This window comes from Trachypithecus francoisi, unplaced genomic scaffold (genome assembly GCF_009764315.1).
Source record: "Trachypithecus francoisi isolate TF-2019V2 unplaced genomic scaffold, Tfra_2.0 Lachesis_group4, whole genome shotgun sequence".
NCBI classification, from domain to species: Eukaryota; Metazoa; Chordata; class Mammalia; order Primates; family Cercopithecidae; genus Trachypithecus; species Trachypithecus francoisi.
In genome coordinates this window covers 130,654,636-130,675,163 of record NW_022681469.1, presented here as the reverse complement: position 1 = coordinate 130,675,163, position 20,528 = coordinate 130,654,636, and the positions used below count along the sequence as shown (strand labels likewise).

At 39.2% G+C, this 20,528-nt stretch overlaps 1 protein-coding gene across 7 annotated transcripts in view; it reads left to right on the top strand.

Moving 5' to 3' along the window:
* Positions 1-20,528, top strand: part of KIAA0895 (KIAA0895 ortholog) — a 66,444-nt gene that overhangs the window by 34,899 nt on the left and 11,017 nt on the right. For 4 of the 7 annotated variants that reach the window (XM_033193589.1, XM_033193587.1, XM_033193590.1 and 1 more), the window contains one exon: positions 20,333-20,476. The exons of the other annotated variants lie outside the window; for them this stretch is intronic. In XM_033193589.1, coding sequence (XP_033049480.1) covers positions 20,333-20,476 — 144 coding nt within the window. The remainder of the gene's footprint in view (positions 1-20,332; positions 20,477-20,528) is intronic. 7 annotated transcript variants of the gene reach the window in all.

Below are 20,528 nucleotides of genomic sequence, written 5' to 3'. Positions count from 1 at the left end.
GCTCACTGCAATCTCTGCCTCCTGGGTTCAAGCGATTCTTGTGTCTCAGCTTCCCCAGTAGCTGGGACTACAGGCACCCGCCACCATGCCCAGCTAATTTTTAGTGAAGATGGGGTTTCACCATTTTGGCCAGGCTAGTCTCGAACTCCTGACCTCCAGTGATTTGCCCGCCTTGGCCTCTCAAAGTGTTAGGATTACAGGTGTGAGCCACCATCGCTGGCCTCTAATTGATTTTGTAATGTCTTAGATGGAACATGCAATCCCTGGTTCTTCCTATTGTGTTAAATTCCTGGCTTGCTTAGGCTCCAGTAAGTAGTTTGGGAACTGAAGCTTGATTCTTGTCCATGAACTTGTTAATGCTTCACTGAAATTGTTAATCATCATCAAATAAATATTTAAGCACTTATTCAAAGATAAAAAAATGGGATTTTCAAAATTATCTTCAAGGTTAGCAAATTATGATGTGAATGATATGAATAATACTTTTAAACTGCTCACTTTAAGTCCTTAGCAGTTTTGTGTTTTACAGGGCTATAATACATTTCAGAACCTCATGTAAGTATTTAAGAAGAAATTAGCTAATGTTTATCTGCAGGGCATAGTTTTGAGATCATAAAGGCCAACAATATTTGGTCAAATTAACTTTGTTCAGGTTTTTATATTAGCTTCAATGTGGCATTGTCAGTGACTGAAAATCTGTTTATAGGATAGGTAAAACTGCATGGTTCCTCTCTCCTGTGGTGCATGTCCTATTTTACCATTTTTGCTGATAATAGTTATTTGGTCTCGCGGCCAGCAGATATTTGGCTGTTTATTATAGATAACATGGAATCTGGCCAGTCTTTTGAGGCCATTATGTAAAACTTAATTATGTAAAACCATTATGTAAAGATTAAAATAATTTTAATCATGGTATTTACTTTCCTTTATTAGGATCTCTTTTTACTGCTTCTGTATTCTTTAATGAGTATTTGCTTTTTTAAAAATCTGCTGAGATTGTGCTAAAAATTGTGATCCAAATTGATAAGTTACTAATATAAAGTGGCACTTTTGGATGGGAGAAGGCAGCATTAACATAGTGATTACATAATCCACTCTTAGGCTGTACTACTTCCACATTGTAAAATGGAGTGAAGAAAATACCTGCTTTAGATTATTTTGATAATTAAATGAGAGAATGCTGAGTGCATATATTGCAGTTATCATCGTGCTTGACACCTAAAAAGCACTAATAAAGAGGTTAGCTGTTATTTTTATATTTGGCAGTCATTCTTACATGTGATTTTTTTGTGTGTGGAAATTGCAGTTGATTGAACAAAGCTTTCACAAATATAAATTTTACAATGATAAAAATCCTATTTGCATTTTCCCCCTGATGCTGAAAGAGATGGCTGAGAGTTATTTACCAGTATTCCTTAATTTGGAGACCTACCCCACCTCTGCCTGTTGGGAAGGATATTTCCAACCATTAGATTAAAAATAATGCTCTTTGATTTCTCTGGAAGGCAATTTGGGAGCCTCAGCAGCCCCACAGATTGAGAATTGACACTGCTTGGCCTGTGGCTTTGCAATTTTAATTTGGACCCAATACCAGCTTTAGGAGATTAATCCTACACTTGAGTTACTTGAGACTTCTAAGTGGCACTAGCAATCTCAGCTGACTTGTACTGCAGATGCCACCATTTGGGAGCACATTCTCAATAAATGCCAAGTCTGCTATTTCAAACACTTTAATCAAAGAAATACATGGTACAAAACCTCTGGGAAAATATACTTAAATTCTTATTCAGCTACCAAATGAATAATGACATGATATCATACATCCATCTCCTCCTTAGATAAAGCAGCAGCTTCAAGGCTGGGACTCAGAAACATGATACCCAAAGGGGCCAGGATGGCCAAGTAGCCCCATGGTCTCTGGATTCTACCTTTGAGGCCTTGCCAACCCCCAGCTGACAGTCTTCTGAGTTTCACAATCTGGATCTTGGTAAAGCAGGCAATCTGTATTGTTTTGCAGGATGATTGTGGTCCTCTTTAGTGCACAGATTGGCGGAATGATGCTAGACTTTCACGCACAGATAAGTCTGCCACAGTGGAACCGAGGCAGTGCTCATGCTCTGTTTTCCCCATCATTGTCAAGGAGTTCCAGGCCTCAAGTTTTTTGGTCTAGGCAGTGTGTCCCTAGGGAGGCACTGAGACCACTGAGGAGATACAGGGCAAACAGCAGGCTGCAGGACTGGAATATAATTCTAGATGGAGCCTGCTGAGCCCTGCCTTGCTGCATGCTGGCAGCCATGGTAGCCTCAGCTTCCTGACTATCTTAGATATGTTTAAACTTGACAGAAACTCAAGATGTCTGTTTTCTGTGGCTTTGGACCTTTGCAGAAAAGAGCACAGTGCTTCATAGGTGCTAAGGAAGGGATCTGGAATTAGAGCCTGCAGAAAGCTACTTGGGGTCAGGTGCATCCTCACCAGTGGGTCAGAAGTAGATTCTTAGTGGTGCCCTTGAGCAGTAAATAGTTCAGATAAAACCTGTATGTTATCTTAAGTTCATGTGAGTTTTGCATCATACTTCATATTGTATCTTTATTCTAATAAAGAAAAATGTAAATTGCCTATCTTCAAGTAAAGGATACTTTAAGAATAAACAAGGAGGCTGGGTATGGTGGCTGACACCTGTAATCCCAGCACTTTGGGAGTCTGAGGCAGGTGGATCACTAGAGGTCAGGAGTTTGAGACTAGCCTGACCAACATGGTGAAACCCCGTCTCTGCTAAAAATACAAAAAATTAGCCGGGCATGGTGGCAGGCGCTTGTAGTCCCAGCTACTTGGGAGGCTAAGGCAGGAGAATCGCTTGAACCTGGGAGGTGGAGGTTACAGTGAGCCGAGATCGCGCCACTGCACTCCAGTCTTGGTGATAGTGTGAGACACTGTCTCAAAAAAAAAAGGCATAAACAGGGAGTATCTTCCCATGATTCTGGCAACCTCTCTATTCTCCCGCAAGGTGAAAAACAGAAAATTAGTACTAAAGCTTTGCCAACAAAAAAACAACTGTTTTCTTGAACAGCTTACTCTCAGAAGATTACATATTAACAATTACTCACCTGTAAAATTAGCCCTGTCACCAAAAGACCTGTAGCATCTTTTTTTGAGACAGGGTCTTGCTCTGTTGCCCAGGTTGGAGAGCAGGGGTATGATCATAACTCACTGTAGCCTTGAACTGCTGGACGCAAGCGATCCTCCCCATTTAGCCCCTAGCCCCAGTAGCTGGGACTCACAGGCATGCACCAGCACACCAGGCTAGTTTTTACAAACTTTTTGGATAGGTGGGAGGTCTCACTATGCTGCCTTGGCTGGTCTCTTGAGCTCAAGTGATCGTCTGGCTTTGGCCTTCCAAAGTGCTAAGATTACAGGTATGAGCCACTGTGCCTGGCCTGACATGTAGCATCTTGAGGGGAAAGCATAGGCAAGCACCTTCTGGGAAGAAAAACAGCAATCAGGAAAAGCCAGAACACTATGTCTCAGAGCAAGCAGAGGTTCTGATCAGAACAAAGTCATAATTTACTAACTACAAACGTACTTTTTTTTTTTTTTTTGAGATAGAGTCTCACTCTGTTGTCCAGGCTGGAGTGGCCATCTCCACTCACTGCAGCCTCCACCTCCCAGGTTCAACCAATTCTCCTGCCTCAGCCTCCCGAGTTGCTAGGATTACAGGCACCTGCCACAACGCCAGGATAATTTTTGTATTTTTAGTAGAGATGACGTTTCACCTCATCTCTTGGCCAGGCCGGTCTTGAACTCCTGGCCTCAAGTGATCCACCCACCTCGACCTCCCAGAGTATTGCGATTATAGGCGTGAGCCATTGTGCCCGGCCCGTACTTTCTAATAATACAACATTAAGATTGATATATCTTGATTTATTATAAAAAGACATATCTATGAGTGAAGCAGTATAGTTGCAGTAAGAGTTGAAAAAGAAAGCTGCAAGAAAAGTTCATTTTTTTTTTTTTTTTTAATTTTTAAGATGGAATCTCACTCTGTTGCCCAGGCTGGAGTACAGTGGGGCAATTTCAGCTCACTGCAACCTCTGCTGCCTGGGTTCAAGTGATTCTCCTACCTGGTCCTCCCAAGTAGCTGGGATTACAGGCATGTGCTGCCACGCCCGACTATTTTTTTAAATTTTTAGTAGAGACAGGGTTTTGCCGTGTTGGCCAGGCTGGTCTCGAACTCCTGACCTCAGGTGATACACCCTCCTCAGCCTCCTAAAGTCCTGGGATTATAGGCATGAGCCACTGTGCCCGGCAAAAAGTTTATTTTTCAAAAATTGTTTGATGTTTCTCAAAAAAGGCATTTTCATCACAACCATATAATTTAAGAGTTAGCGTATCATTTGATATTGATAGATGTCTATTTGAGTGGAAAAACTATTCTCCTTGTGTTACTGTATCTTAATTTTTTTTTTTTTTTTTTGACAGAATGTCCTTTGTCACCCAGGCTGGAGTACAGTGGTGTGAACATGGCTCACTGCAGCCTTGACCTCCTGGGCACAAGCAATCCTCCCACCTCAGCCCCCTAAGTAGCTAGAACTATAGGCATGTGCCACCATGCCTGGCTAATTTTTGTATTTTTTGTGCAGACGAGATTTTACCGCGTTGCAGGGGCTGGTTCCAAACTCCTGAGCTCATGCAGTCCACCTGCCTTGGCCTCCCAGAGTGCTGGGATTACAGGCATGAGCCACCATACCTGGCCCTACATTTTTTACTACTTAGATTTAGTGGAAGTTAATAGTTCTGTGCTGTCAAGAGTAACTTAGTAGAGTTATTGGAAACCTCAGAGATATTTAAAATAGAGGTTTCATTCTTATTTGGCAGTCATTCTGCCAAAATAGAGAAAAGTTTGAAAGGACTGTGATTCTGACAGCCCCTTTTTCCCTGCACCAGAGCAACATAGCACACAACACTCTGTGGCAGAGCAGTGCATTTGCATTTATAGACTTCATATTTTATTTATTTATTTATTTATTTATTTATTTATGAGACCGTCTTGCTCTGTCACCCAGGCTGGAGTGCAATGATGCAGTCTCGGCACACTGCAATCTCCACCTCCCAAGTTCAAGTGATTCTCCTGCCTCAGCCTCCCGAGTAGCTGAGACGATAGGCACGCGCTACCATGCCCAGCTAATTTTTGTACTTTTAGTAGAGACAGGGTTTCACCATGTTTGCCAGACTGGTCTTGAACCCCTGCCCTCAGGTCATCCGCCCACCTTGGCCTCCCAAATGCTGGGATTATAGGCGTGAGCTACCACACACCCAGCCAGAGTTCAGATTTTAAAAGTAAATATCTATGTGGACCAACTTCATTATGTTAGGAAATAAATTCTGAATTTCATCTTCCTCGGTTAGCAAACTATATAGTCATCGTATATGAGTTCACGAATTCAGATGCCTATAGGATCTGGGCAAAAATCGTAAATGAAACTGGCTGGGTATAGTAGTAAATTGGAAATCAGAGCAGTTATTTTGTTTGAGCCACAGTTTGGAACCAGTATCTACGAGATTTTCAAGGGAAGGTAGAAACCTGAATTTTATATGAAGTCTTCTAGTTTGTAAATGTTGATACCAAGTCAGTTAAAACACAGGCTGAGGTCAGGCTTGGTGGCTCATGGCTATAATCCTAGCACTTTGGGAGGCCAAGGCAGGTGGATTGCTTGAGGCCAGGAGTTTGAGACCAGCCCGGCCAGCATAGTGAAACCCTGTCTCTACTAAAAATACAAAAATTAGCTGGGCATGGTGGCACATGCCTGTAATCCCAGCTACTTGGGAGGCTGACATGAGGATTGAGAGAATTGCTTGAACCCAGGAAGCGGAGGTTGCAGTGAGCCAAGATCACGCCATTGCACTACAGCCTGGGTGACAGAGTGAGACTCTGTCTGGAAAAAAAAAAAAAGAAACACATTCCGTCTAGGCCCATGAAGGCCTCTCTGTGGGCCACATTTTCCCCTTGGATTACCATTTTGCTACCTCTGATTTACCAGCTCTATTTAACATAGGCTCCATTTTATTAGAATCAATGATTAGTATGGCAAAGATTACATCAGATCCTCTGAAAACAGTCTTTTGATTTTAGCATTTATAGTGTGAATGGAATAGGCAATTCATTGTTATATTAAAACACATACATAATAGGTACATATATAATATTACCTTATTGTGCTTTAAAACAAGTCAAATGTTCATTTTTCTTTTTTGATAGAAAAAATGTAATTGGAAATAAATTGCCTTCACTAATAGGATGTCTTGACGTAAAATTTCTTTAAAGCTAAGTTATAATTGTACTAGTATTAAAATATTATTTTATCTTGGTAGACCTCAAGTTGTCAAAACAATGAAGGGGAGGAAAAAGTAAGCCTTCTTTAAATTATACCTTTTCCTAGGTGACATGATATTCTGTTTAGCAAATCACAAACCTTTCACAGATACACTGAGATAAAGTTTTTAAAATTTTGAGTTTAGTATGTTCCATAGTAGCCTTGTGTATTAGATTGGAGAACTGGGGTTATTTCTTAACCTAAATAGCAAGAAAGATTTTTTTTACGGATCAGAGACGGAAACTCCCCAATCAGATTGTATGTCCTTGGAAGAAGGTTTAACCTTGATGACTCATTGAAAGGCTTTTTTGATTTGCCTTTGAAAACTTGATTAACATGTACATTCTCAGGTTCTTAACAGAGTCTTTTCAACAAAACAGGTTGAATATCTGGTTTTTCCCTTGTAGGTGGTGAAAGAATAGTCTGCGGTATTAAGCCATGTATAAATATCTTATCCAGTAGCAGTTACCCTCTTATTTTCCCACTCACCCTTTTATACATCCAGAATACCCCCAGCCCTGATAACACAGAAATTCAGCCAAGAATACAAGAGGTGTGTAAGGTGTGGGGTGGGTGTGTGGAGGCAACGGGGGTCAGATAAGTTGCAGGTGACAACTTAATTCTTTGCCTGGCTGTGTCATTCATTGAAGGTAGAGTCAGTGTCTGAGATGTATTTATTTTCTAGATTCTTCATAGGTAAAATATTATATTTTGAAATATTTTGGTTTGTTTCTTTTCATTATAATCTGGTCCTAGTCTGCAGTTCACGTTACAGAAAACTGGATTGTTGGTAAAAGTACTTTTGCTCCTTTCTGTCTCTGCCCTGCTCTCCACACTGCTGTCAGTGTCTCTGATCATCTCACCTCTTCAAAAAAACTTCAGGGCTCCTCATAATTTAGGATAAAGTTCAAAATCTTCGTCATGGCCTACAAGGCCTTATACCAAGGTCAACTGTATTCACCCATAGCATCTCACATAAATATCTGTCAGAGCATTTGTCCAATGTTACCATCCTTCAGTTTCTTGTTTATCTTTACCCATAGACCAACCTCCTTGAGAGAAGTGTGTTTTTCTTCGTTTTTCTCATTTCAGCTATTCCCAGAATTAAGCGCAGTTCCTGGCACTGAATAAAGAATTTCCCAGTGCCTGTCCATCCCAGGAGCCCTGCAGCCTTGTCAAACCAAGCTCTGTTTCACTTTCTTTAGTTTCTATATGCTTATAACAGTAATAGCCCCGTTTGCATGGAATATCCCCTATTTCCTCTAATCCCCTACTTCTATTTCCCTTTTTTCAGTGATCTCACAATACTTTATTTATAATTCCATCAAAATATTACTACATCGGATCTGTTTATAGGTCATCTCTGCCAGTCTAATGGTACAACAAAGACTTAGATTCTAAAATATAAAACTGCATAAAAGTGACAGTGAGTGGCACATAGAAGGTGAGGAATAGCTCGATAAATGAATGGTCGTTTTTGCTAGTATGTTAAAAATTTAGTGAAATACTTTACAAACAGTGGATCCAAATTTGTTACCCAAATTTGTTTTATTTGGCCAGCACAGTGTTTTATATAACATTGGAATGTAAATATGCTCTTCTTTTACCTCTTCCAGATGTCTTATAATCAGTAGCTTTACACAGTGATTACTGCTTACAGCTGAAGGGATTTTAGTGTATGACTACTGCTGTCCCATTAGTTTGTGGCTACAGTACTTTAAATGGAGGCCTAATCATCTGATTGAGTAATCACAAATCTTTAAATACCTAATTTGCTACCAGGAAATAATAACCAGCATTGAAAAACTCATTTAGTATCTTGCTTTTCATTCTGAGAAGCTTGAAGAGCCAGAATATGTATATGTGTATATATATATATATCCCATGCTTATCCGAAGTAACCATTTTCGGACTGTTCTGAGGAACACCACCTAAGCAAAGGAAGCCATACATGTTGGAAGACATAGAATATTATATTCATCTCTAACATTCACCACACATAGTATCATAATAAAAGCTTAGAAGAGGCCGGGCGCGGTGGCTCAAGCCTGTAATCCCAGCACTTTGGGAGGCCGAGACGGGTGGATCACGAGGTCAGGAGATCGAGACCATCCTGGCTAACACGGTGAAACCCCGTCTCTACTAAAAAAAAAAATACAAAAAATTAGCCGGGCGAGGTGGCGGGCGCCTGTAGTCCCAGCTACTCGGGAGGCTGAGGCAGGAGAATGGCGTAAACCCAGGAGGCGGAGCTTGCAGTGAGCTGAGATCCGGCCACTGCACTCCAGCCTGGGCGACAGAGCGAGACTCCGTCTCAAAAAAAAAAAAAAAAAAAAAAAAAGAAGCTTAGAAGAGTCTTTTGTTTAATATTTTCCAAACTAATTAGACCTTGAAACCTTTAAAAAACAGTATGTTGTTGACTGCTTTCCCTCAAGAAAGTTGGGAAAACACTGGCTTAAAGAAAAGGACTGTCTGAGATCCTAGGGATTATTCTGTATTTGGGAGGGAAAGGTTTTAGATTCTAGAATTTTCTGAAAAGGAGAGGAATGAAGGGAGAGTTGGAATAGTATATTAACTAGTAAGGCAGGAAAAACATAACCTTGAGTAAAAAGTTGGAGGGCAAACCAATTACCTTAAATTCTGAAATTAAAACCCAGTGATCTTCTGTTAAAATTTAAGTACTTTGTACAGTCATATGGGAAATAAGCACATTCACAGCCCCTCCACGCTCTCATTTTGTCTTCACAACTCTGTGAGGTAAATAGGGCAGAGATTTTAATCTCCCTTTTGCCAGTGAAGAACCTAAACCTGAGAAAGGTACAACGACAAATCTAAGAGCACACAGTCAGCAAATGATGGGGCCCCAATGTAAAACCAGGTCTTCTGACTTCTAGTCTTTCCACAGCATCATCCTACCCCCATCATATTGGTGTCCTCATTGTATGTAGTTTTTCATTGAGTGAAAACTGCAGTTGAGAAGGGAGATCGTTTTTTAGCACGTAACTGATGGTCAGGTTTCCAGATTGCTAAACAGTAAACAAAATCAGCAAGTAAACCAAAAGTTTGTCATTAAACAAAATATTGAGATTTTTCAGAAATTTTATTATCCAAGACAGTGTTGAAAGTTTTATATAGAGAACATTTTTTTTTTCTGGATTAGTGATTTCAGTGTTAAATTATGCTATTTGATTACTCTTCCCTTTAAAAAAAAATAGCTTTATTAAGATACAATTCACATGTCATACAGTTTACCCATTTAAAGTATGCAGTTCTCCTGCAATGTAAAACTAAACTAAAAACAATTATAAACAATAAAAATAGACCAGACACGGTGGCTCAGGCCTGTAATGCCAGCACTTTGCGGGGCCGAGGTGGGTGGATCATGAGGTCAGGAGTTCGAGACCAGCCTGACCAACATGGTGAACCCGTCTCTACTAAAAATATAAAAATTAGTTGGGTATGGTGGCAGGCACCTATAATCCTAGCTACTCAGGAGGCTGAGGCAGGAGAATCGCTTGAACCCAGGAGGCAGAGGTTGCAGTAAGCTGAGATCGCACCACTGCACTCCAGCCCAGGCAACAGAGCGAGACTCTGTCTCAAAAAAATAAAAAAAAATAGAGTACAGTTCAGTGGTTTTTAATTTATTTAGAGTTGTGCAGCTGTAACCACTAATTCTAGAACATTTCATCACCTCAAAAAGAAACACTGTACCCATTAGCAGTCGTTCCCCATTTCTCACCAATTCCAGCCCTAGGCAACCACCAGTCTACTTTCTGACTTTCTGGATTTGCCCTTCTGGACATTCGATATAAATGGAATCATACAATACCTTGTGGTCCTTTATGACTGGCTTCTTTCACTTACCATAATGTTTTCAAAGTTTATCCGTGCTGTGTTCTAGCATGCATCAGCACTTTTTATTGCTGAATAATATTCCATGTATGGATATACTACATTCTATTTTTTTTTTATCATTTGATAGACATTTGGGTTGTTTCTACTTTTTGGCTGTTAATAATGCTTTATGAATATTTGTGTACACATTTTTTATGGACAAATGTTTTCAGTTATCTTGGGTCCACATCTAGTAGTGGAATTGTTAGTACATATAATTACTCTATGTTTAACCTTTTAAGGAACTGCCAAACTGTTTTTCAGAGTGATTGTACCATTTTACTTTCTCACCAGCAGCATGTGAGCGTTTCAGTTTCTCCACATTCTCATCAACCCTTTTTTTTTTTTCTATCGACATCCCAGTGGGAGTGAAGTGGTACCTCATTGTGCTTTTGATTTGCAATTCCCTGATGGTTAATAATGGCCATTTGTATATCCTCTTTGGAAAATTGCCTATTTCAGGTCCTTTGCCAATTTTTCAGTTATTTGTTATTATTGAGTTGCAGGAGTTCTTTATATATTTTAGATATCAGATATGAAATTTGCAAACATTTTCTCCCATTCTTCAGGTCACTTTTTATTTTTATGATAGTATCCTTTGAAGCACAATTTTGATGAAGTCCAGGTTATCTTTTTGTTGTTTGTGCTTTTGGTGTCATATCTAAGAGCCCATTGCCTAATCCAGGGTCATGAAGATGTATGCCTATGCTTGCTTCTAAGAGTTTTATTGCTTTAGCTGTTACATTAAGGTCTTGGATCCATTTTGAGTTAATTTTTATATATGATATGGGATAGAGGTCCAACTCCATTCTTTTAAATGTGGATATCCAATTGTCCCAGCCCCATTTGTTGAAAAGAATTTGATTACATACTGTTCTCATTTTAATAGAATAGAATAAAAGTGCTTCAGGATCCTGAGATGACAGATCTGTAATGTGAATAATGCTGTTACTCTATTTTGTGTGGCATTGTAAGTGACATTGAGATGAGGAGAGAGAGAGGACCGTTTCCTTCACACGGAACAATTACTCACTTTGCATTTATTTCCTCTTTGCTCTAGATTCCAGGTCTCTGAAAATCAATTTGTTTTGATGCCTATAAGATATGCAAAGCTTTATTTAAAATATTCTCTTCTTCAACTATATACTTCTGGTGAAGAAAATTTTTTTTTAATTTAAAAATATTCTATAAGGAGGGAAAGATTCGGAAATCATTGATTTGTGAATAGAGATAATAATTTAGTTAAAACATGAGGCTTTTGTTCAGTGTTTTTAAAAAGGCAAAAATATATTTGGTGCTTGTTTCACATCATTTTTAGCAAGAAGTGTTATCCTACCTGACAGTGTGTCTTGTGGAACTCAAGAGTAGATTCCATTATACTATTTTCTAACATGGTAATGGGGGAGTTGGCCAAGTATATTTTAAGATGTATGCAAAAGAAAGGTCCAAAGTCAGATTCATGCAGACTAGGAGACTGAGACCTGGACAATAGGGATAGGTGTGTATACATTAAGATGTTCTGGTTCTAGGAATTTTAAGACTGATTTGTGAAAATTTGTGATGTTACATTGCTTTCTACTTATATTGCTATTCTTAGAGTTGGAAGGAAACAATATATTTGATATCTATGGGCAAATCTGGGCTAGATATTTAGAGAAGTGGCTGTGTGTTCCATGAGTTAATTTCAAGAATGCAAGGTATACCAACTGTTCTGCCAACAATTGTCCCTACCTAAAAATCTATTATAGAAAAATATCTTTTTTTAAAGATATTTTTAAAATTTAAAAACAATTTCATGTGTTTCTTTGTTAAATGAAACACTCCAGAGAAGGGATATCAATGCCTACCTGGCAAGTGGGAAAAGGTAATTAGATGGTGAATAGAAAGGCCAGGAGATTCCAAAATAGAAGGCATTTAACCATTTGTTTTTTGAGTTAGAAAAGTAGTTTATATTCAGTATAAAGACTTAGAAAAGTGTGGAGAATAAGAATCCCATAATTCTACCACCCACAGGTAACCACTATTGACTTTTGAGAGTATTTTTCTTTTCCCATGCTTAACGATCATAATTGTGGTCAATGCACTTTCACTTACTTATCATAAACATTTTCTCATATCATTAAAAACCGTCAACATTTTTTATGTCAGCATCAATTTCAGTGCTTGCATATATTTCCTATAATAGGTGTATAGTAATTAACTTGAATATTTAGATTGTTACTTATTGGACTTTTTTTTATTTCAAAGCAACAGTTTTGTTAGTCATTTACTCTGGGGAGCTTTTTGCCTAGAGCCTGTGGGAACGAGGCTAGTTAGTGAGCTATTCAGAGGAGAGTGTTTCTTTTTCAGTGTAGATTATTCTAGACATCCTGATGTGTCTCACAGTGCTTCTCTTCTTATTAACTTACCTAGAAATAATGGCATTTTTAAACAAAATAGTTTTATTTATTTACAGACAATAAAATTTACTCATTTTAGGTATATATTGCAGTCACTGTCTTTCCCTGAACCCTGTCCCCAGGCAACCAATGATCTGAAGTGGCCATCTGATCAGTTTTACTCAGGTCTTTTTATCTCTAAGAAAAGTTGCCTTAATTTTGAATATTTCTCTGAAGCATTTATTTTAGTTTTCTTTTATTCATTTTTATAATTAACAGACTTAATTTAGCCATATGCATTTCACATGTCTCACCTTCTCTCATTTTGACCTTTTTTCTCTTTTCCTAAGATAATTTTTTATATTTCTTTAAACATTTTAATTTATTTTCTTGCTTTGCTTTGCTTGCTTGCTTGCTTTTTCTCTCTCTCTCTCTCTCCCCGCCTCCCCCGCCCTCTTTCTTTCTCCCTTCCTTCTTTACTTTCTTTCCTTCTCCCTCCCTCCCTCCCTCCCTCCCTTCCTTCCTTCCGCCCTGCCCTTCCCTCCCTTCCTTCCTTCCTTCCTTCCTTCCTTCCTTCCTTCCTTCTCTCCTTCTTTCCTTCTTTCCTTCCTTTCCTCCTCCCCTCCCCTCCCCTCTCCATTTCCTTTCCCTCCCCTCCTCTCTCCTCCTCCCCTCCCCTCTCCCCTCGCCTCCGCTCCCCTCTCCTCTCCTACAGGGTCTCATTATATTGACCAGGCTGGTCTTGAACTCAAACTCCTGGCCTCAAGTAGTCGTCCTACCTTGACTTCCTAGAGTGCTGGGAGGCTTGAGCTATCATGCCTGGCCTCTAAGAAAATTTTTGAAGATTATTATTGGTTTTATTAATTTGTAAGATGAAACTTTTGCTTTCTAAAATTTTATTGGTTTCCTGCAGAATGTATTAGGTTGGACCATTTTAAATTATTCATATTTAATCATTTTGACCTACAAAGATGGCAGTGTCATCTGGTTTAACCTAATATTCTTTCAGAGGTATGTTCTTCATTTGAGTTTTCAGGGTAATGCTTCCTATTTCCTTGGAACATCACAGTTCTTCACAGAGCTCATGTATCTTTGTAAAAATTATTCATCCGTGGCTGGGCGCAGTGGCTCACACCTGTAATTCTAACACTTTGGGAGATCGAGGCAGGCGGATTGCCTGAGCTCAGGAGTTTGAGAACAGCCTGGGCAACACAGTGAAACTCCGTCTCTACTAAAATACAAAATAATTAGACGGGCGTGGCAGCGTGTGCCAGAAGTCTCAGCTACTCAGGAGGCTGAAACAGGATAATTGCTTGAATCTGGGAGACGAAAGTTGCAGTGAGCCAAGATTGCACCGCTGCACTCCAGCCTGGGCGACAGGGGGAGTCTCTGTTTCCAAAACAAAAAAATTAGTTATCTGTGATTAAGAAGCACCAGATCCAGGCTTAATTTTGGTCTGAAGACAGGCATAAGGAGTCATCTCTCTTCAGAGTCTTGACTTCCTGAGAGTTGATTTCTCAAGCTTCCTGGTCTGGGCTCCTGAGCTTAGGGACCTACTAAACTTTCATGTGATAGTGTTCTGCAATATTTTAGTATGACTACAAGAACAAGGGTGAAAGAGCGTTAAGACCAGCCTGACCAACATGGTGAAACCCCATCTCTACTAAAAATACAAAAATTACCTGGGAGTGGTGACAGGTGCCTGTAATCTCAGCTACTTGGGAGGCTGAGGCAGGAGAATCGCTTGAACCCAGGAGGCAGAGGTTGCAGTCAGCTGAGATCAAGCCATTGCGCTCCCGCCTGGTCAACAGGATGAGACTCCATCTTAGAAAAAAAAAAGACCTATATAGTGTTTTGCAAACTAGACTCCACCAAAACATTGCATGTTTTAGTGCTTCCACAAACACTGAAATATTTTCTAACAGACAGAGTTTAAGGTGGAGTTCTGTGAGATTTTGTCTGAAAAAAAGTTCTGCTAAAAACAAAAGTTGAAAACTAGTGTTTTAAGGAATCTAAGGCAAATTCTAGACCATTTTCCAGGAAATGCATGTCTTAGTCCAAAAAATTCATTTGGGCTGCTATAACAGAATACCATAAACTGGGTAGCTTATGAATGTCAGAATTTATTTCTCATGGTTCTGGTGTCGGGAAGTCCCAAATCAAGGCACCATCAGATCTGGGGTCTGATGAGAACCCTCTTCCTAGTTGATGGAAGGCACCTTAGAAGGCTGTGTGTCCTCACATGGTGGAAGGGGCTAGCTAGCTCTTTGGGGCCACTTTTATTTAGAGGCAGAGTCTCACTATGTTGTATAGGTCTTGTCTTGAACTCCTGGCCTCAGGTGATCATCCCACCTTGGTCTCTCAAGGTGCTGGGATTATAAGCATGAGCCACTATAATAAAAGAGCCCTGGGGCCTCTTTTATAAGAGCAGTAATCACAATCATGAAGGTTCTACCTTAATGACCTAATCACTTCCCAAAGGCCCTACCTCCTAATACCCTCACCTTGGGGGTTAGGATTTCAAAATAAGAACGTGGGTGGGGCATAAATATTCAGATTATAGCAATGCAGAAAATGAAAACCTGCATTTCCCATGATGTATTACAATCAGGAGTCTACCTTTGGCTATAGGACTTCAAGTAAGGAAACCATATATCCCAGAATGCAATGTATCAAATCTCTTTTTTCTTCTTACCCATTCTTTTGCTTTGGAGTTATATTGGGAGATGTAGTTTTCTGATTAACATAAGTGATGATACAATGGAGAAGAGAGAGGTTTGACATGAAATTTATTGCCTCTAAAAGTATTACCCATGTGGAGGTGTGCGAATACTTGATTCTTCAAGTGGTGTAAACATGGATTCTCTGAACTTCAGGGGGAGTGGATAAACTACTTTTTTTCTCCCTTTTAAAATAAAATAAATTTTTACTTCTCATCATAGCACTAATATATTACATATTGTGAGGAATTTTAAAACTTCTGAAAAATACAAATAATAAACATCAGTGCAACCCATCAATCATCTGATTCCCAGACATGAACTTCAGCCTTTCAGTATATTCCTCCAGGCTTCCCTGTGCCTTTTAAAGCTACTGTTTCCTTTTTCCAAAATTGGGATTAGACTCAAAATATCTGTGGCCTGCAGTTAAGAAGTTGTATAAAGAAGCAGAAATCATTGTAACACAAAAATACTCACTGATGAAGTGATTGACTCATTGCCATTCAATGTCCGTTCTTTCTTCAAGCTTGAACTTATTTCCACCAATTCAGCTACTGTCGCTATCTCTGTGCTGTGGGATATTATAATGCAGATGGGGGAAGTTACTTCTTAAGATCAGTGAAGGATGCTGCAGATCACTGACAAGTCTGTCTGTGTTGGACCAGTTGAAAAACTGATGAAGAAAAGAATCAATAAAGATAATGAAAGGCTAGGCATTCAGAGAAGAGTGATTGAATATAATGTAATATTAAAAGCTGAATATTAAGATTGCCTTTTAGGAACATTGATGTAGCTACCATTAAGTATTGACACCATGATGGTGCCATGCAAGTCAAGATGAAACAAAGGAGGTGATGTGCTATTATGTATCATTGTGATAGAAGAATTGCATTCTCTTTCAGCAAACAAACAAAAATCCCACTGCTTTTATTCATTCTTTGATTTAGTCACTCATTCTATGATCTGTGATAACAAGGAACACCTGTATTTAAGTTTTTCATAATTCTCTAGACTTTTATATTTGCTACAAGAAATAACCAGATAACCACATTTTCCTACCGAGTAAGGATATGCCTTAGAAAAGCTATTATAATTTTATCTGAAATTAAGTACATGCTTTAAAAGACCTATAAGCAGGCCAGGCACAGTGGCTTACACCTATAATCCCAGCACTAACTTTAGGAGGTTGAGGCGGGTGGATCACTTGAGTCCAGGAGTTCGAGACCAGCCTGGCTAAGGTGGTGAAACCTCGTCTCTATTAAAAAATACAAAAATTAGCCGGGCATGATGGCAGATGCCTGTAATCCCAGCTACTCAGGAGGCTGAGGCAGGAGAATCACTCAGGAGTTTGAGAACAGCCTGGACAACACCTGGAAGGTGCAGGCTGCAGCGAGCCGAGATTGCACCACTGCACCTCAGCCTGGCGACAGAGCGAGACTCCATTTCAAGAGGGAAAAAAAAAACTATAAGCAAAAATCATAATACTAATACTTCTTAGAGATAAATAATTTTTAACCATTTTTAAGTCTTCGCAGTTCAATATATTAATATAAAGTACCACTTCTCTTCTGCAATTCTTCAGGCCACATTTCTCACATTCTTCTCACTCTGATACATAGATAACTGGTGACTATTAGGTTGGCGTATGCAAAGTATCTTTGCTAATCTGCTAAAATGGGTTTTTAATTATATGCTAATTTTGCCTTTAATTGTCCTAGTTGTCATACAAATTAATCAGTTTCTGGAGCACCTGTATTTGCTCTTCTCTGAAATTCCTCTCACGTTTTTACATGCACTTGAATCACCTGGGGATCTTGTTAAAATGCAGATTCTGAATAGGCATGAAGGTGGTAAGGGGCCAAAATTCTGCATTTGTCACCAGTTCCCATGCCATGCCAGTGCTGCTGGCCTTCAGACTATACTTTGAATAGCAAGGCTTTCAGTAACAGTTTTGGGACCAGAAGCCAGGCAAAGCCTATTGAGGCCATTTCTTATTGTGATAAGTTAATGATACATGCCTAGTTTATTAGTAATGTATATTTTTCAATTAGTGATATATATGTTGAATTATGACTTGCAGTATGTGAGCTTTTTTTGTAATTTTTGTGTCAGGCATATTATCTACAGTGGTGGTATTTATAGAGAACAGTGTTGACAAACTCTGTAAAAATACTTAAAAAAAAAAAGGTTTATTCTAAGACAAATATGAAGGACCATGGCCTGAGACAGTCTCAAGAGGTCCTGAGAACATGTGTCTACGGTGGTTGGGTTACAGCTTGGTTTTATACATTTTAGGGAAACATCTTATGTCTCAATCAATACATACGAGGAATGCATTGGTTTGGTCTAAAAAGATAGGACAACTCAAAGAGGGGGCTTACAGGTTATAGGTGGATTCAAAGATTTTCTGATTGACAGTTGATTGAAAGTTATCTGAAAACCTGGAATCAATAGAAAGGAGTGTTTGGTTTAGGTTAAGGGAGTCTAGAGACCAAGGTTCTTATTATGTAGATGAAGTCTCATAGGTGGCCACTATTAGAGACAATAGATGACAAATGTTTCTTATTCAAACCTTTAAAACATGTAATCCTAGCATTTTGGGAGGCTGAGATGGATCACTTGACCTTGAGTTCAAGGCTAGCCTGGGCAACATAGTGAGACCTTGTCTCTATTTTTTTTTTAATTAAAAATAAAAATAAAAGGTGCTAGAGAGACTGGGCATGGTGACTCATACCTGTAATCCCAGCATTTTGGGAGGATCATTTGAGGCCAGGAATTGACCAGCCTGGGTACCATAGCAAGACTGTCTCCACAAAAAATCGTAAAAACTAGCCAACACAGTGGTGTATGTCTGTTGTCCCAGCTACTCAGGAGACTGAGATGGGAGGATCCCTTGAAGCCAGGAGGTTGAGGCTACAGTGAGCCATGATCGCACCACTGTGCTCCGGCCTAGGTGACAGAGCAAGATATTGTATCCAAAGAAATAAAAATAAATAAATACATTAAAAAGGTGCTAGACTCTCAGTCTCTTCAGGACTGGGAGGGTCTGGAAAGAGAAAGATCTAGTTATGTTGTAGAGATTCAACAGATGCAGATTTTACCCCCACAAAAGAGCTTTGCAGGGCCATTTCAAAATATGGCAAAGAAACGTATTTTGGGGTAAAATATTTTTATTTCCTTCTTTATCAGTCCCTATGTGATGTTATGCCAGAGTCAGGTTGGAAAGTAAGCCACACTATATAGGGTTGAATAAGACCTATCTGATGAGATTTTATGGTTTAAAGGGCATGAGCCTGCAGGCCCTTTAGATAGGAATTTGGGCAAGAGAGGAAAACAAAGATCAGAGTTTGGTCCTCAGTGGTCACATACCAATGATGATATAATAGTTAATATGTATTATTGACTGCTTACTGTGCCACAGACACCATGCTTTACAAAGGTTAACTAAATTTTCTCAATAAAACCATGAAGTAGATGTTATTATTGTTATTCTCATTTACAAATCAGGAGGCTGAGGCCAGTCAGAAGGTAGTGAGTTATCTCAATTGATTGTTCACATCAGTTACAGATCAAACTCCTTGCTCTACTCTTTTCCCTTTTCTCACTGCTATACTGGGCTAGTCTAATAATAACAACAATAATAATAATAAACAAGTTTAGTGACTTGCTCATGATACACAGCCAGAAGAGGACAGAGCCATGGCATCAACTCCAGAGCTTGTACGTGTAATCTCTTTACTAGTCTGACAGTTCAGAAACTATAGACTTTATATGACATGTATATGAATTCCCTAGGTTCTTACACAATTCATGTAAGATAGAGTTGAATTTGCTAGCTTTTTTTCCCAAAAGGCCTTTGAAAAGCAATTTTCCTTTTCCTTAGGTTTTCCTTTCTATGACTTTGCCATAGATACTGATAATTTGTGATTCCTTAGCAGTTATTTTTAGTTCTCCATTCTTCATGTGTGTTAATTTGTGCATATGTGAAAAAATATCTCAACTTTCTTATTCCTTTGCTGCAAAAATTTATGAAGAATGAAAAGTAGATAATATTCTGCCCTGACTGAAAGATAGAAAGATAGAAGTATTTTTATTAATGTTGAGAATTTGTTTTCTGCCAAAGAGTAGCCCAGGAAAATAGACAGATTGTTGCAGAAGACTGATTGATTTTTTTTTTTTTTTTGAGATGGAGTTTTGCTCTTGTTGCCTAGGCTGGAGTGTAGTGGCGTGATCTCAGCTCACCACCACCTCCGCTTCCTGGGTTGTGCAAGGATTCTTTTGCTTCAGCCTCCGAAGTAGCTGGGATTACAAGCTTGTGCCACCATGTCTGGCTAATTTTTTCTATTTTTAGTAAAGACACGGTTTCACCACGTGGACCAGGCTGGTCTCGGACTCCTGGCCTCAAGTGATCTGCCTGCCTCAGCCTCCCAAAGTGCTGGGATTAAAGGCATGAGCCACCACACCTGGCTGATTCTTTTTTAAAAATTTTTTTAAAATTTTTATTTCGATAGTTTTTAGGGTCAGACTGATTCTTATGTGTGTTCTTAAAATTTTGAAATTATTTTTCATTCAAAGGGCAATGGTAATCTATTGACTTGTGTGAAGACATACCTTCCACTCTGAGTTCTCCTGCCAAACCACCAAATTATCTTAGAGAAGTCAGGAGTCCCTCTCCCCAGCTTCTCGGCCTATCAGATGTTAGCACTTGAAATACGCAGTCCTCGAGCCCTCCGTCAGCATGTTAAGGAGAAACGAACACAGGGGAAGAGTTCGTATTGCTAAGGTGTACAGGCATTTGTACAAATTTGTGAAAATGAGTGGAAGTTGTTTAAGATTAGAAAAGTTTGGCACTGCAGTTGCGGTTTAATTTGGAAATCAATAAACCTAGAATAGGTCACAATAAATAACATAGCTAGCTTATGACATCTCAAAGTAATATGAGGCTGTTTACTTTCATTATCTCTTTCTTTTACAGTCTATCAATATTATGGAACTGACTTTACAAAAATACGGAAGTTATGAAAAATTTGAACAAGCCACTGGTGGTAGCTTGCTCTCTAAAACTCGAATCTGGAGTCACGTTAGGAAGTACATGATGAAGGAAGGCTGCCTAGGGGAGGTATGAATTGCGAGTAAACATGAGGAGTTACTGTCAGTGACAGTCGTAGTTT